Source organism: Thamnophis elegans, chromosome 5, assembly GCF_009769535.1.
Source record: "Thamnophis elegans isolate rThaEle1 chromosome 5, rThaEle1.pri, whole genome shotgun sequence".
NCBI classification, from domain to species: domain Eukaryota; kingdom Metazoa; phylum Chordata; class Lepidosauria; order Squamata; family Colubridae; genus Thamnophis; species Thamnophis elegans.
The window spans coordinates 7,796,264-7,814,424 of NC_045545.1; the positions used below are offsets into that span (position 1 = coordinate 7,796,264).

Consider the following 18,161-nt stretch of genomic DNA (forward strand, 5'->3'; position numbering starts at 1 on the left):
ACATAAGAGAACGAATTTACATTGTGAGACACATTTCTTCACCCTTGTTCTATTCTTTACAGATACCAATATTTACTGGACAATTACAAGAGCAACTTGTAGCGAACACATGGCAGAAAGTGTTCCGTGAGATTTATGAGTCCCACTAGGACTCACAGGAGAACAGTATGTTTCCCAGTTCACCGACAAATGCGCGCCCAACAAAACCGCCACAACAAAACAGCGAAATCGAAAGCGCGTCCACTAAAGCGTGCCGACAAATGCGCGCCGACAAAAGCACGCCATCAAAAATGATGCAAAAACAACGGTAACAACGTTAACAACCCTAACCCTAATCCTAACCTAAAAACCCTAATAGCGGGTTTGTCGGCACGCTTTAGTGGGTGCGCTTTCGACTTCGCCCGTTTTGTCACGGCGGTTTTGTCGGGCGCGCATTTGTCGGGTCACGATATTTCCCCATTCCCATTCTGCATAGAAAAGGAGCAGAGTTTATTTTAAACCCGACTGCATCCTGGAATTATAACCCATTGGGCCAAAGGGGTTCAGCCGAAGACTGGACCCAATTCCCAACTCTGGTTTAGAACATGGTACGCAGAACTAGAGTAGAATCCCAAGGGAAGGAAGCAGTCAAGACACTAAGGATAATTATCTGGTGCAGCCATCTGGCGACCCTACCAATAATCTATTCGGAATTGCTTATGATTGAGGTACAATTCAGCTTAGTAAAATAAATAGAAGCAGGTTTCTGTGGAGCTTGCCTATCCAAATATCACCAATAAAAATAGACCTTGGGTTGACAGCGATTAGGACCAGGTGTCATTGAGCAATGCAGTCATAAAGTATGACATGCCTGACCTCATTGCTAAGCAATCCCAGTTAGGCACCCTGTTGTAGCCATTATAACTCCAGGATGAGTGGGCCATGAAGCAGGAGTTTCAGGTAAGAAGCTTGGGATGCCACAGGTGCTGGCACAGCCTGGGTATGAGTTGGGGGAAGGAGGGCTACAACGGAACCCAAGTGCAGGGAGGTGGAAGTAAGGAAAGGAGAGTATGATACGCTGCACAGGAACGCTGGGGGGGGGGGGCTTGAGCAACTTGCAGCCTTCTCTGCCAGCCTTCCCATTGACTTTGCTTTGAATGCAACATAATTTTATTTGGATGGATGCTGATTAGTGCACATTCAAAGTGACAATATTAGCAATAGCAATAGCAGTTAGACTTATATACCGCTTCATAGGGCTTTCAGCCCTCTCTAAGCGGTTTACAGAGTCAGCATATCGCCCCCAACAATCCGGGTCCTCATTTTACCCCCCTCGGAAGGATGGAAGGCTGAGTCAACCCTGAGCCGGTGAGATTTGAATCGCTGAACTGCAGATAACAGTCAGCTGAAGTGGCTGCAGTGCTGCATTTAACCACTGCGCCACCTGGGCTCGTAATAGAATATTCCATTCTATTCTTTCTATTTCTATTCTATTGTGGGAGGGTAGCGGGGAAGGTCGTAAATGACAACCACGTGACTGAAGGATGCTGCAACTGTTGTAAGTTGCAAGCTGCTTGCCAAGTGCTCAGAGATCATAAACAGATAACCATGTGGGCACTGCAACAGCTGGAGCTTTGATGACCATTCATGCATACACGTCTAATGCTGTCACAACTTTGGTTGCTGAACAAGTATTCTTGGCAAGCAAAGCTACCAATAAAAATAAAATTGGCTGAAGGTAACACAATAGATAAGGCAATGGATCTTTACCCAATCTTTGGCATGTTCTGTCTTCATGAAGCCCTATTAGATAGGGGATGCATTCCCTACATGAACTTCACCACATCCTGGTGCTTCCACTAAAGCTAAAGCATCTTATACTACCTGCATTTCTCATGCTTGGAAAGGCTTATTTTTATACTTCAATTCGTTGCACAACTTATTTGAATGTAAGTCCTCTTGGTGTGACTTACTTTTAAGTAAACATGCATAGCAGTCCTCCAGCCTTATGCCTGGATGCAAGGAAATATCCTGCATTATATTTTTCCCTAAAATGACCCATGTACTTTAAAAAAAAATGTGTGCAAAATTGTATCAAGAAATCAGTACAATGTTGTCTTAAATTTTTAAGAAGCCCGTAGCAACAAACCTGGGATGTTTCAGATTTATTTCTCTAGAAATAATGTACATTTTTCAGCTATTTGTAAAGAGATAATATGTAATAAACCAAAACTTTTATTTTAAACTTGGTTGAAATTACTGCAGTGAGTGGCCACATTTTGGTATTTTATTACCCAGAGAAGCAATATGCTCAATCATATCAATGACATGTAAAAATTTAAAAAACACCCCACCTTCACACATAGAAACTGTAAAGTCTTTGTACAACACTCAGTACTTCTGGGAAGATAGTTTGGAAATCAGTTGTTAAGTAGTCCTTGGCTTATGATTGGTGACTTTTGACTGTTCAAAGTTGCAATGGACCTCCCCCAAAACTACTTATGAGTCTAACTTGAGGACTAGCTGTAATTATTTTTCTACTAAATGTTCAAATGTTCTACAAAACTCATTACACGGACATGAGTTTATGGATGCCAACTAACAAGAAGCCTTGAGCTGCAGTGTTGCCAATAGTGGATGTCCTGTTTCTGAAGATCTTCTGAAGGATAGCAAAAGTTTTCTTTTATGTAAGAGCCCCTTCAAGGCTGTAAGTTTGTTCTTTTTTAAAAAAATATTCTAACTGCACTCCAGTAGATTCTTGAGTGGTTTTAACTGTTGCTTTGAAGTATATGCCACCGCAGTTGTAGCAATAGCACTTAGACTTATATACCGCTTCACTGTGCTTTAACAGTCCTCTCTAAGCAGTTTACAGAGTCAGCAACAATCTGAGTCCTCATTTTACTGATCTCAGAAGGATGGAAGGCTTAGTTACCTTGAACTGGTGAGACTTGAACTGCCGAAGTGCTGGCAATTGGCAGTCAGCAGAAGTAGCCTGCAGCAGTCCTGCATTCTAACCACTGCACCATCACAGCTGCTGTTTTAAGGATTTGAACTGTCCAAAGTGGGTCTGGCGTAAATGTTTGTCCTGAATAAAAATGGTCAGAATGCCGTAAACCAAGATAACTGAAAAATTAAAAGTTTCCCATTTGTCTGTAACGTTTGGCCAATACATAGCAGGTAGTGTGGGCTATTCTCACCCATAAGCGATGCATCTGTCAGATTAGGGTTCACTGCCCCCCCCCACCCCTTTCTGGTTCTTACTAAGAATCTGTAACGTTATTCCACTTTCTTTAAAGTTTGGAAGATTGCTGTCAAGGGCTAGTTCTCAGCAACTGGAAATGTTGGCGTAGCTGCCACACAGCTTTTATCTGCTTATGTGCCGATAGACAACAGGAGTCACTTTCATCTCTCTATTAGCTCCAGCTGCACGAGGGTGTAGAGGAATCTCCTCATCCTCCATCTGCTGTTTAGCAAAATTCACAAAAACCTGTGGGAGAAAAGCAGAGAAATGTACAGCAAGAACTAGCCTAGAAAGCCCAAGTTCTGGTAGAAATTGGGATATATATATATTTTTGGGCATACCGGGGGTTGTAAAAGAAATCTAATAGATACCTTTCACCCTGGCTTCGCTGATAACGGATAAGAGCCTGTGGCCTAATGGCTAAGATGTCAGCCTAGTATGTAATACAGCACAGGTTCGAATCCCAGTAAGGGTATGGCTAGCTGATGAGAGCTAAATAGCTTGAAATAGATCTATACTAGTCTCCCTTTATTTATCAGCACAAATACAACAATATATATATATATATATATATATATATATATATATATATATATATATATATATATATATATATGTGTGTGTGTGTGTGTGTTTTTTATTTGTGCTGATAAATAAATAAAGGGAGACTAGTATAGATCTATTTCAAGCTATTTAGCTCTCATCAGCTAGCCATACCCTTGCTGGGAATCGAACCTGTGCTCTATTGCCTCTTAGGCAGATGTGTTAACCATTGAGCTACAGAGCTCAACTCCTTATCAGCCAGGCCAGGGTGAAAGGTATATATTTAAAGTCACAACCCCTGGTATGCCCAAATATGGGAGGAAGTGTGACCTTCCTCCCATATTTGGGCATACCAGGGGTTGTGACTTTATATATATATATATATATATATATGTGTGTGTGTGTGTGTGTGTGTGTGTGTGTGTGTGTGTGTATGTGTGTATGTGTATATGTTGTATATGTTGTATATGATGTATATGATGTATATGATGTATATATGTATATGATGTATATATGTATATGATGTATATATGTATGTATATATAAATATCACACACACACACACACACACACACACACACACACACACACACACACACACACACACATATATATATATATATATATATATATATATATATATATATATATATATATATAGTATATATGGTATGCCTCCTCCCATAATTGGGAGTTATATATATATATAACAAAATGTGTGATGATGCCACAACACAAACCCTGGCCTTTTGTATTTGCATCCTGAGATTTACATTAGTTATGGGGTTTGTGTTGTGATTTCATATCATCTGCTCTACAGATACTTAGGGGAGGAGATGAATCCAGAAGTTTTCCAGAAAGTTAATAAAATTTGGGTGAAAAAAAAAATCTTCCCCTAGTGATTTTCATTTACAGGCTGAGCTGGCAGATGTAGTAGTATGCTAACTTAGGGTGATTTTGAAAGTTGACATACTAGCAAAACTTTTTTCTGCGAACATTTTTTATTTATTTACTTACTTAAATTTATATAGCAGCCTTCTCATTCATGACTACTGTAGGTGGCTTACAGAAAATAAAAACACAATGTAGAAGGAATAAAAATAATAAAATAATAAAATAACACCCCACTGCCCCCTCAGTGACAACACACCAGAGGTGGGTTCCTACCAGTTCGCACCTATTCCAGTAGAACCGGTTCGTCAAATCTACCGAACCGGTTAGAAGAGGTTCCACCAGTGGACCCAGAAAGCAGGCCACACCTACAGAAGAGGTTCCAAAAATTTTTGAAACCCACCACTGGCAAGGACCTTCTAACTTGACAGCTTTAAGACTTGCATTCTTCAATGCCAGAGTTTCTGAATAGCTATTTGGACTGACCTAAGTACTAATTCATAATTTCATATCCGGTCACATGGGCGGCAACCCACTCCCACAAAGGAGGCCACACCCACAGAGCAGGTTCCAACAATTTTTGAAACCAACCACTGCAACACACACTCATATCAGCCATTTAATGGGCTCCATCCTACTCTGGGTATCCACAGGCCCCCTGGCAAAACCACATCTTCCGGGCCACTTTAATTTCTGGAGGGATTAAGTTCCAGAAGGAGGGAGCCACCACAGAGACGCCCCTTCTTCTGGGTGCCACCAAATGTACCTCCTTAGGGGACAGAACCCGCAACATTCCTTGCCTTTTTCAATCTGTATTAAATCCGTACAAAGGTGGTATAAGCAGCAGTGGATTACTATTCTACAGAGACAGAAAAATCTGAAACACCAAACCAAACCATGATTATCGTGGAATTCCTTTGCAACTACAAAAAATGTTTAAAAGGTAAGTGCTGCTGAAATATCTCTAAACAGTAGTCCCACTGGATGTGACTCAACTGCACTTTCAAATAAATGAACTTCTGCCCCAAATTGGGAAACTGAATTACCCCCCCGTTTCTAATATACAGGGCGGGGCATAACCTTTTCCTAGGGGGTCACAGCAAGATCGACAGCAGTTTACAACTTCCGCGACACCTCATTTTAAAGCCCATAAAAAACTGAATTGAATGAGCTATTAAATGTTAAATTTGCTTTAAGAATGGCTGGAAAATTCGATTCGGAAGAACAAAGGATCATTGACAGAATAAAATGCATTGCCTTTCGAGAGGCTCGCGATGCTGGAGCCAGATCTCAATTCGCCAGATCTCAATCCGGCAGAGAACATTGGGGCCATAATTAAGGATGAAGTGGAAGCTCTGATGATTCAGGAGCAAGGTCAAAATCGATATTCGGTTGAAACTTTGAGAATGAATTTGGAAACTGTGTTGAAAAATCTGGAAAATCGAACGGAACTGTTTGAAGATTTGTTGTGTTCTTATCCACCTCGTTTGAATGCTGTTCGAAGGGCTAATGGTGGTCATACTGACTATTAAATCGTGTCAATAAACTCAGTTTTTGATGGGCTTTCGAATGGTGTATGAATTATTTGTGTTGTTATTACAAGTGTTGCTGTGACCCCCTAGGAAAAGGTTATGCCCCGCCCTGTACAAGTACTAAAATAGTTTCTGTCCTTGGGCCGTTCACGTTCATTGAGTGGAAGATTTCCATTTTCAAAATATTACCTGATCTAGGGTCGTTTGTGAGATAGAGTATTCCTCAATATTTAGGTTCTCTTTGTTGGAGAGAATCAACCTAAAGATCTTGGCCAATGAGTAGGTACATATTTGATACTGCAGCATGTTATAGTGTTTTTCTCTCTGTATCCCTCTTGGAAAGTTCTGGCACATGAATTGTTCTACTTGGTTGAGATCCGGAAGTAATCCAAGTTTAGGTGCCTTGATTTTCAGGGTAACAATGTAGCCATCTCCATATCTATAAGAAATCCATGGTTCATTAAGTTATTAAGTTTGTGCAGTAATATTCACATTTATTTTAGGAGAAATTTCATAAAGAAAGCACATAATTATTAAATGACATACTTTCATAAAATCTTGGTTCCACCACAAAACCGCGGTAGACAAAAGCGCGCTCGACAAAAGCGCGTACGTGACGTCACCACAGCGCGACGAAAACATCGCGCTGTGAGCGGTAAATTTAAAATTAAAGCGAAAACCTTACCCTAACCCCCCAAAACCTAACCCTAACCCTAAACCTAACCCTTAACCTAACCCTAAACCTAACCCTAAACCTAACCCTTAACCTAACGCTAAACCTAACGGTAACCCTTAACCTAACGCTAAACCTAACCCTAACGCTTAACGTAACCCTAAACCTAACCCTAACCCTTAACCTAACCCTAACCCTAAACCTAACCCTTACCTTTATGTGAATCGGCTTGCTTTAATTTTATTTTAATTTTAATTTAATTTATTTTTTAATTTTTTTCGTCGCGCTGCTGATGACGTCAGGTACGCGCTTTCGTCGAGCGCGGTTTTGTCGACCGCGGTTTTGACGGGTCACGAAAATCTTAACCATGAGCATGAGAAACCAATCTTCAACTTACTTGTATTTGAGTTCCTGGATTGTGCCCAGACATTTGAAGGTGCCTTTAGCCATGATAGCTATACGCGTACAGAGCGCTTCACATTCTTCCATGCTTATAAAATGAGAAACACATTGCATTTTACATTTCACATACAGAACAGGAATCTGATTTCAACAAATGGGTCTCCTACGGTGACCTAGTGTGGTTTTAAACTGTCTTTACATTAATGAATTTTTTTTTAAAAAAAAACAACCCTTAAGAAGGCAGGAAGTGGAGAGACTGAATCCTTTTCTAACAATAATCAGCTGATACAATGGAGAGCAAGTTGCAAATTCAGGAATATCTTAACTGTGCTCTCAGAGCTAAGTTTTGCCATAAAATAAGAAACTTGGTGAGATGAGTTGGACTATGTTAGACTTGCAATTCTCTTAGGGGACATTTCTTAGTTTTAACAGAATAACGGAAGGGATCTTGGAGGTCTTCTAGTCCAACCCCCTGCTCAGGCAGGAAACCCTATACCATTTCAGATAAATGCTTGTCCAATCTCTTCTTAAAAACGTCCAGTGTTGGAACATTCACAGCTTCTGGAGGCAAGTTGTTCCACTGATTAATTGTTCTACCTGTCAGGAAAGTTCTCCTTAGTTCTAGGTTGCTTCTCTCCTTGATTAGTTTCCATCCATTGCTTCTTGTCCTGCCCTCAAGTGCTTTGGAGAATAACCTGACTCCCTCTTCATTGTGGCAAACCCTGAGATATTGGAACACTGCTATCATTTCACCCAGAGTCCTTCTTTACATTAAACTAAACATACCCAATTACAGCAACCGTTCTTCATATGTTTTAGCCTCCAGTCCCCTAATCATCTTTGTTGCTCTTCTCTGCACTCTTTCTAGAGTCTAAATATCTTTTTTACATCATGGTAACCAAAACTGGGTGCAGTATTCCAAGTGTGAGTTCTCATTGTTCTCGTTTTTTTTTCTACTTACACTATTTTCTCAAAAAAAAAAAAAATGATAATAAATTGGCAATGCTGGCATTCATCAATCTTTACATTTTATTTTATTTAGCATTTGCAAAGCTTTTAAAAAAGCTTTTGCTGCACCTTCACACTATCTCATAGAATGTATATGCTGTTGTCTTTCATTTGGAGCATTCTCATGTTTAACCATTTTATTTTTGTTCTGCCAAGCTGTTTTTTTTTTTTTTTTAAATCATGCAAGACTTCTAGAGGACCTTCAAGGCATTTGCTAAGACCAAAACACTTGTATTCTCCAAGTATGAGGCAGCTATTTCCCAAAGCTTTGGGGGTTGCTACTTGACCAATTACCTCAAATTACCTCCAATAGACCGATTAGATCCCACAGATTAGGCCTCCTCCAAATTCCATCCGCTGGTCAATGCTGGCTGGCGACTACCCGGAGGAGGGCCTTCTCTGTGGCTGCTCCAACCCTCTGGAACGAGCTCCCCGTGGAGATTCGAACCCTCACCACCCTCCAGGCCTTCCGCAAAGCCCTTAAAACCTGGCTGTTCCGACAGGCCTGGGGCTAAAGAGCTTTTGCCCCCCCCCCCCTCGAATGGTATGGTTGTTGTGTGCTTTTAAATTGTGTATTGTTTGGTTTGCCTTTTTATCTCTTATCTGTATCCCCTTCCCTGACTTGGATTGTGAGCCGCCCTGTGTCCCCTCCGGGGAAAAGGGCGGCATATAAGTGCAATAAATTCAATTCAATTCAATTCTGCTGCCTCCTACGATGGATTAAAAACGAAGTGCAGAGTGCACTCCCAATTTAAACAAACTGAAATAAATTGCTGTCATTATATAATTGATGGACCTCCCTGAAGCCATTTTAGCAAAACCTAAAGATTTATAATGAGGGTGGAATAATTAAACATTGTTTTCAGGTCATAAAGTTGTAATTTTGAAAAAGTAAAATAAGGAGATAGTAGAGCAGTGTTTCTCAACCTTGGCAACTTGAAGATGTCCGGACTTCAACTTCCAGAATTCCCCAGCCAGCTGGCTGGGGAATTCTGGGAGTTGAAGTCCGGACATCTTCAAGTTGCCAAGGTTGAGAAACACTGCAGTAGAGGATTATCCTAATGCACCCCGGGATGGGCCCAGACAAACTGGAGTTCAATTCCCCATTCCTCTAGCAAGCTAATTCAATGACTTAGCCAGTCATTATCTCCCAGCTTAATCTATCTCAGCAGGCTTGCTTTGAGGATAAAATGCCAGGAGACGGTAATTGCTTGAAGAAAGGGCAGAATCAAGAAGCTGAGGACCCTCCCTGCCTTAAGAAAGTGAAGGGGAACATGGGATTTTCCCAGCTGAAATCTGAAGTGGAGCAAACACATCTGAATGAGCTGTGAGTGCTAACCAGGATGTACAATTCTCCTTATCTTGATGGCAGCTTAAATTACCTGTGAGAGGTAAGAACCACAGCTCTTCCATCTCTGATCACACTGAAAATTGAATTCCATAAGAAGCGTCGGGACTGAGGGTCCATTCCCGTAGTTGGTTCGTCCTGTGAGAACAGGAATATAGCAACGAGTAAGTTTTCTTAAGAACAGATGGTGAAGCAGTCCTCTCCTTTGTAAAAGAAGTAATCTGCTCAGCGTTCCAGTTATTTTTATCCCACTTTTATTATTTTTACAAATAACTCGAGGCAATGAACATATCCAACACAATTTCCTCCTTTGGGTGTTTAACAGGATTACTCTTGTTTGTGCTAAAAGGTAACTTTTTCAAGGTTTGGATGCTATGTCTCTCATCCTTCAGAAGAAAAGGTGTACCTTAGCTACCAGGATTGTGTAAAATGGCATTACCTAGCTTATCAGCATTCACTGAGTAGAAAAAGAAAGACAGCAAAAAAGACTATTAGCAGATTCTGCAAAGAGCTATTCCAAACCAAAAGTAACTATGGTGTAGGGCAGATGTTGTGGCCCAGCAGGAGCCATTGGAGCTGCCACCAGACTCCAACAGCGAGGGGCCCTATGAGTCGGCTCTGGAGGATGTGGAGGACCCTGGACAGGGTTCCAATTCCAAGCAGGGTGCAGAGAGACTGGTTGGCCACCAGGTGGCCCCTGAGCCCTGGATCAGTGGGGAAGAGACAAGGGAGAGTGATCCAGAAGCCAGCAGTGAGTTGTTCCTGGATGCACGCCATCAAAGAGCTACTAGGGTCAGGAACAATTACGCAATTACAGGAGGTAATTGTGCTCAGCTGGTGGTCATTAAGCTCCTCTCCAGACTAAAAAAGACTGCTTGTGACACGCCCTTCTTGCAGAAGTCAACACATTGACTAAAGAGAACTGTTGTAACTAACTTGGCAGGCTGGATTGCTGCCAAGGTTTGTCTGAGTTGCTGCCAAGGTCCTTATCTATTTGTTTGCTTGGTTTTCAGCCACCGAGATTTTGGTCTTGCTAATTAAAGTACATTCCAGTTAAGCTTGTCTCAGCATTCGTTACTGGACGGAGGAGGGGGTCAGAACAGGCAGGGGTGTCAAACTCTTGTTGCCACGTTGTCATCACATGATGTATTGCAACTTTTCAGTCCTTTGCTAAACTGGCATGAGTGTGTCAAGCTCGTGACACATCTGGCCTGTGGAATGCCAGTTTGACAGCTCTGGTATAGGGGAAGGACAGGGAAAGCTTAAGGGTGGAGTCAAGAGCGGAATCAGCCTAGAGTTGATACATTCCTACAAGCAATTCAGGTCCAGCCACTCTTGAATCCTGTTGACCCTTCTCTAGTGCCAATTTAGTGCTGATGGAATGCATCTAAGCATGAGCAGTAAATCATCCCACCTAGAGCTTAATGTGTGGTCCCGATTCTTTGTGACTGACACACAGTGGTGGGATAAACCCAGTGGTGGGTTGCTAATCCCGTTCTAACTGGTTCGGTTGGAACGGGGCCGGCAGCGTCCTCGTGCACACGCGCATGCTCCAACTGCTCGCGGAGAATTGTGCAGGCGCTGTATGTGCCATCCAACTGCTCGTGGAGAATCGCGCAGGTGCTGTATGTGCCATGTGCCTGCATGGAAGCGCAGAAGCCTTCAAAGACCGGTAAGGAGCGCGGGCGGGCAGGTGGGCCCTTCGCCGTTCCCGGAAGTTACTTACTTCCGGGTTCGCCGACCAACCGGTCCATGAGGACCAGTTGAAGCCCACCCCTGGATAAACCTTTTGGTTGCAAAGGCTATTCCTCAATTTTCCAGAGCTGTTTTGGCAATTCATAGTTACCTTGTCACAAAGTTACTTACTAGCAGGACTAAGGGAGGGCAACCTATCAATGCAATAGCAGTGGAAAGTTTCCGCTTGGTGCCACCACTGTACGTTCCTGCCAACTGATCTGCATTTTGCGACAGACCAAGTTTCTGAATTCCCCACTCTGCCACCTGTGGGGGAAAAAAAGTCAAGATCTATGTAAAATATTGTGGTTTTAATTCAGTCTGTTATACAGATTTATATCTGGAACCATCACAAAACAGCCTACCCCAATCTGGTATCAAAATTACAATCATTTCCACAAAGGATCGTCATAAACTGGAGGACACCAGATTACAGAAATTAGTCGTAAAGGATGCTTCAATGAGAAGCTCATATCCTTTAGTAATAGTAATCTCTGGTATAGCAATAGCAATAGTTAGACTTATATACTGCTTCATAGGGCTTTCAGCCCTCTCTAAGCGGTCTACAGAGTCAGCATATTGCCCCCAACAACAATCCGGGTCCTCATTTTACCCACCTCGGAAGGATGGAAGGATGAGTCAACCTTGAGCCGGTGAGATTTTAACAGCCGAACTGCAGAACTGCAGTCAGCTGAAGTAGCCTGCAGTGCTGCATTTAACCACTGCGCCACCTCGGCTCTATATGTCTTATATACATGTTGAATTAATATCATGTTCTGGTAATATTCCAGAGGAAGAAGAGCCAGGGGGAAAGGAAACAGAGGAAAGTAGGAGAGAATAGAATGAAGCTGGGGCTGAAAACTAGAACTAACTTTGGAGCACTTCCAAATGATATTTATACAGATATGCATCTCACACATGATTTTAGGGATGAGATTGCCAAAATCTAATGGGCTTTGAAACAATTTAGGTCTTTATTCTGGACACCCATGATACCATGTAATGGTGCCCACTATCTGAAAAAGTTGTTGACCCAGCCTCCAAACCAGAAACGGTGGGAAATTTCATGATCATGCTTAGCTAAAACCCAGTGGTGGGTTTCAAAAATTTTTGGAACCTACTCTGTGGGTGTGGCCTCCTTTGTGGGAGTGGCTTGCTGGCCATGTGACCTGGTGGGAGTGGCTTGCCGGCCATGTGTTCTCTCTCTCTCTCTCTTTCCTTCCTTTTGTCTCTCTGTCCTGTCCCTTTTTCTTTTTTTCTTTCATCTCTCTCACTCTTTTTCTTTCTTTTTTCTTTTATTTATTTCTTCCTTTCTTTCTCTTTCTCTCTCTCTCTGTGTCAGTCTGTCTGTCTGTGTGTGTGGGTGGGTGTGTACGTGTGTAGGTGTGGCCTGCTTTCCGGGTCCACTGGTGGAACCTCTTCTAACCGGTTCGGTAGATTTGACGAACCGGTTCTACCGAACTGGTGCGAACTGGTAGGAACCCACCTCTGCTAAAACCAGACAAACCCAGCCTCTGAGAAGGATTTTACTATCTTGCAATGAGTGCTGAAAGACTTCAGCCCATGCACTTCACACTGCCAGATTCATAATTTTTATGTGCAGTATACATATACAAGTATGAGATTTTTACTCTAACTGAAATGTATTGCCCTAGCATTTACTGCACTCACCCCAATCTGATCATCATACAGGAGGCGGCAGGAGAACGAGGTGCCACATCTAGTCTGACTTTATGATCACTCGAGCAGAGCTAAGCAAGGGTTAAAAGCCGAAAAATTCCTGACGTAGATGAGGCACGTCGTTCTCCTGCCTCCTCTGGTAGAGGGTGTTTTTTTAGAGGCTTTTTTAAACAGTTAAGCAGAGGGTGACTCTGGCAGCAACTAACCCAGCCTGACCTCAGCTCTTGCCTTTTTCCTTTTACATTTTTTTTTCTTTTCATGATGACAGGCAAGAGCAGAGTTGAAATCCTCTCTGAAGCAGCTGGAAAAGGTATTTGAGGGTAGGAGGGAGGGGAAGGAATTCAAAAAGTTTGATTGCATGCAGAATCATGTTGCCTTTTCAAACACACACACACACACACACACACACACACAAAGCTGGATAAAAGTATATAAGCCCATCTTCACTGATTGCAAGTTTGAAAAGGCAACGTGACTCCACCTGCAATCAAAGGCTCAGAGGAGATGCTTTCAAGCCATTGGAAAATATATCCAATCCAACTTCTATGTTTGTTTGAGAGTGAGTGAGTGAGAGAGGGATCCAACTTCTCTGTGTGCGTGTGTCTGTTTGAGAGAGGGGGGAGGGAGGGAGAGAGGGAGGAAGGAGCGGGAGAGAGAAGAAAAAGAATGAAGGAAAACTTATTTTGCAAAGGAGAAAAACAAATGCTGTCACTTTAAATCGGAACTGAGCATGCCTGGCTGTGGAATTCTGGGAGTTGAAGTCCACAAGTCTAAAATAATTTGAAACCCTTGTGTCAGTGCCTCACCAGCCATAAACCTCACCGCATGTCACTGATCTGATGCAACAACAACACCACGTGTGTAACAGTTTCTATGAATACACAGTGCTATACCTTGAGCTAGCCCCACTGCAAGCCTAAGCAAGAACAACTCCATTACTTTAAGTTTCACGTGTGCACATTTGAAAATATACTCTGTAGACGGAAGAACCTGTTTTGTGGCTGGATTTCGCCATGTGCAAGACTGCCAATTGGAAATAGAAACAATAGCCATTGCAGAGTGACAGAGCCAAAAAGACAACATTTTTTCTTTCAAAGTTTAATGTGAATCAATACAATCAGTGGTGGGATTCAGCCAGTCCGCACCCATTCGGGAGAACCGGCTCTTAACTTTCTAAGCAGTTCGGAGAACCGGTTGTTGGAAGAAATCTCATTTTGTTTTTTTCCCCACACTTTACAGGGCTAATCCTGTAAGGAAGGCAGGAAGGAAACATTCTGGTGTTGTTTCTAGCTTAATCTTTATTGACCTGCTTACAGAAACTGCCTGTCCAGTTAACCCTTGTTCCATTGTAACAGCTAAGACGAAGCGCCCATCGACCTGAGTGACGTTGAGTTGGCCACGCCCACACAGTCACATGACCACTGATCCCCACTTACCCAGCTGTTCATCAGGGCAGAGAACCGATTGTTAAATTATTTGAATCCCACCACTGAATACAATCTAGTATCCCATCGGGAGCCATCTTTTTGTGTAGGTATCTTTAGATGTAGCCCAAAACATGCACCATAAATGAACAATAATTATCCCTACCTTCTTAACTTCAGCTTCTGGGACACCACGGAGACGGGCATAGAGAAACAAATGTTCTCTTCCTGTCAGTAGTTCATCAATAGCATCGAATTGTGGGCAATAGCCCATGTTTTGGTGAACATCCCAGATTTGGGTCAATATGCTAGCAAAAGTGAAAGTGATAAAAGAAAAGAAAAATATTTACAGAGCCAGATTTAATCAGTAGAGTAGCATCAGCGAGAAAAGTATCCAGCTAAAGTAGAACTATCATTTAATAAAACAATACTTTGTAACTAAAAGATTGAAGTAACACGGTAAGAAATTGATTAAGATAAATCAAGTTATATCTCTATTCATTAAAGCTTGACTGGGTTATTCAAAATATTATTCACTTCTACGACATGATGGAATAAGACAACTAAACATACACCTTCTGGAAATACAGAACTTTGTTCTTCCATCTGCGCAGAATTATATCCTTTGCAAACAATACAAAGTTGAGTACACACCAAATTTTAAAATGATATTCCTATCCACTATAATGTTTCAAATCCTCACTGCAGATTCATGTCTGGGTAAGCAGAACAGCCAGCTTCAAGATCACATACAGACTATGTAAAGTTTAAAGTTTAAAGTTTGGTTATATTTATAGGCCGCCCAATCCCGAAGGACTCCGGGCGGCTTACAGAAGGAAAAGGAAATAAAATAAAAATAAAATAAGACAAGTTAAAACACAACACAAATACATTTATTTCAGTCGGGGCTGGACCTCAATAATGAGGTCAACAGCCCCAGGCCTGCCGGAAAAGCCAGGTCTTGACAGCTTTTCTGAAGGCCATGAGAATGGATGAGGTCCGGATTTCTGGGGGTAGTTCGTTCCAAAGGGTCGGGGCAGCCACAGAGAAGGCTCTCCTCCGGGGAGCCGCCAGCTGACATTGTCTGGCTGACGGCATCTGAAGGAGGCCCACCCTGTGGGATCTTACCGGCCGTTGGGAGGAATGTGGCAGTAGACGGTCTTGCAGGTATGCTGGTCCTAAGCCATGTAGGGCTTTAAAGGTAATAACCAACATCTTGAATTGCATCCGGAGACAAATGGGTAGCCAGTGCAGCTCGCGGAGGATAGGTGTAACATGGGTGTCCCGAGGTGCATGGAATGCTTTTAGCTTACCACCAAAGTGATACCTATTTATCTACTCGCATTTGGATGCTTTCAAACTGCTAGGTAGGCATTAGCTGGGGCAAATAACAGGAGCTCACTCTGTTGCACAGTGCTCAAGTCTTGAACCCGAGCCATTATACAGAGGAATAAGTATTTTCTCCATATCCCATATACCAGAAAATCAGAACCTATTGTTAAGAGCAACGTGATGGCAATTACCAGTTAGTAAATAATACCGTGTTTCTCCAAAAATAAGACAGGGTCTTATTTTCTTTTCGCCCCCGAAATATGCGCTTGGCCTTATTTTTGGGGAGGTCTTATTATTTTTGAGGTGCAGGAGGCCCCTTAACCTCAGCCGGTGGCCCATGGAAGTTCTGCCTCTGTTTCAGGCGCACTCTTGCCAGCCCTAGTGTCTCTGGCGCTGCCGCTCTTTTTGCAGCTGCCACTAAGAGAAGGGGCGCGGTAACGGTAGCTAGGATATGCAGGAGCAGCCTCCGTGAGGCCATTCTGTGTGGATGGCAAATGCATGTGGGGCACAGGGGGCATCTTTCTCTCTTCCCTCCAGGAAATGGTGGGGACAGGCTGCACATGTGTTTAAATATTCGAGGGGAGGTCTTATTTTAGCGCATGCGCTGAAAAAGCCCGATTGGGCTTATTATCCGGGAGGTCTTATTTTTCAGGGAAACAGGGTTTGAGTTTGAGTTTGAGTTTTATTTCATTTGTATGCCGCCCTTTTCCCTAAGGGGACTCAGGGCGGCTCACAGCTCAAAAAGGGAAGGGGGGATACAAACAGTTTAACAAAAACACAAAACAATACAGAGTTAAAAAGCACAACAATCATACCATTCGGGATAGGGGCAGCGAATCTTTAGCCCCAGGCCTGTCGGAACAGCCAGGTTTTAAGGGCTATGCGGAAGGCCTGGAGGGTGGTGAGGGTACGAATCTCCACGGGGAGTTCATTCCAGAGGGTTGGAGCAGCCACAGAGAAGGGTCTCCTCCGGGTAGTCGCCAGTCAACACTGGCCGGCGGATGGAATTCGGAGGAGGCCTAGTCTGTGGGATCTAATTGGTCTACTGGAGGTAATTGGCAGTAGGCGGTCTCTCAAGGGTATCAAGAAACATCTGTAGTTCTTTGGACTCAACGGTTTCAACATCTGTCGGGGCTTACCTATGGCCAACCACAACAGCATCTCCTGATGTTACTTTAATATCTCCAGTCAGCATTTTGAACGTTGTGGTCTTACCAGCACCATTCACACCCAAGAGACCAAAGCACTAAATTATAATTAAAAAAAAAAACAACGCTGGTTACTTTTAGAGCTTTTCAGGAAAAGAAATAATTCAAAATGCATTGCGTACCTGAGATACAACTCACCTCTCCTGGCCGAACACCCACGCAGAGTCTGTCTACTGCTGGTATACGTCTTCCTGCATATATCTGGAATAGGAATTTTTTTCATCAGGAACCCTGACAGTTGAAGGACATGTACTACTGCAATGTGCTCTACATGGGGCAGCCCTTGAAGAGCATTCGGAGACTTCAGCTTGTCCAGAATGCAGCCGCGCGAGCGATTGTGGGTGCACCTCAGTTCACCCACGTAACACCTGTCCTCCGCGAGCTGCACTGGCTGCCTATTGGTCTCCGGACACGCTTCAAGGCGCTAGTCGTTACTTTTAAAGCCCTACATGGTATCGGACCTGGGTACTTGAGAGACCGCCTCCTGCCAGTCACCTCCCAAAGACCTATTAGATCCCACAGATTAGGCCTCCTCTGAATTCCATCCGCCGGCCAATGCCGGCTGGCGACCACCCGGAGGAGAGCCTTCTCTGTGGCTGTTCCGGCCCTTTGGAACGAACTCCCCATGGAGATTCGAACCCTCACCACCCTCCAGGCCTTCCGCAAAGCCCTTAAAACCTGGCTGTTCCGACAGGCCTGGGGCTAAAGAGTTTTTGCCCCCCCTTCTCGAATGGTATGGTTGTTGTGTGTTTTAAATTTTGTATTGTTATGTCTTGTCTTTTTATCCCCCTGTCTGTACCCCCTTCCCTGATTGAATTGTGAGCCGCCCTGAGTCCCCTTCGGGGAAAAGGGCGGCATATAAATGAAATAAATCCAATCCAATCCAATGTATTATTTAAAGAGGAAAATGCGGCTTTCTCCAACCAGGCAGCCGCCAGATACAATGGACTATTGTTCTTTTGCTCAGTCCCTGTTGTTACGATCGTGGCTAATTGAAAGATACTAGCAACTGTATTCCAAAGTATCTGGATTGTACCGACTGGAGAAAACCAGCACATCACAACAGAAAATAATATGCAAACACTCCACCAAATTAAATATTCACTATTAGGTGGGTTTGGTTTATTAAATTTATATGCCGCCCTTCTCCCAAGGACTCAGGGCGG

The 18,161-nt window shown here is 43.1% G+C and overlaps 1 protein-coding gene across 1 annotated transcript in view; it reads right to left on the reverse strand.

Moving 5' to 3' along the window:
* Positions 1-2,946: 2,946 nt before the first annotated feature.
* ABCA4 (ATP binding cassette subfamily A member 4) overlaps positions 2,947-18,161 on the reverse strand; it is a 159,367-nt gene continuing 144,152 nt past the window's right edge. Inside the window, exons 44-51 of the mRNA XM_032217704.1 lie at positions 17,134-17,196; positions 16,927-17,033; positions 14,622-14,763; positions 11,484-11,618; positions 9,652-9,755; positions 7,257-7,349; positions 6,376-6,625; positions 2,947-3,466 (exon numbers count right to left, since the gene is read on the reverse strand). Coding sequence (XP_032073595.1) covers positions 3,344-3,466; positions 6,376-6,625; positions 7,257-7,349; positions 9,652-9,755; positions 11,484-11,618; positions 14,622-14,763; positions 16,927-17,033; positions 17,134-17,196 — 1,017 coding nt within the window. The 3' untranslated portion in view covers positions 2,947-3,343. The remainder of the gene's footprint in view (positions 3,467-6,375; positions 6,626-7,256; positions 7,350-9,651; positions 9,756-11,483; positions 11,619-14,621; positions 14,764-16,926; positions 17,034-17,133; positions 17,197-18,161) is intronic.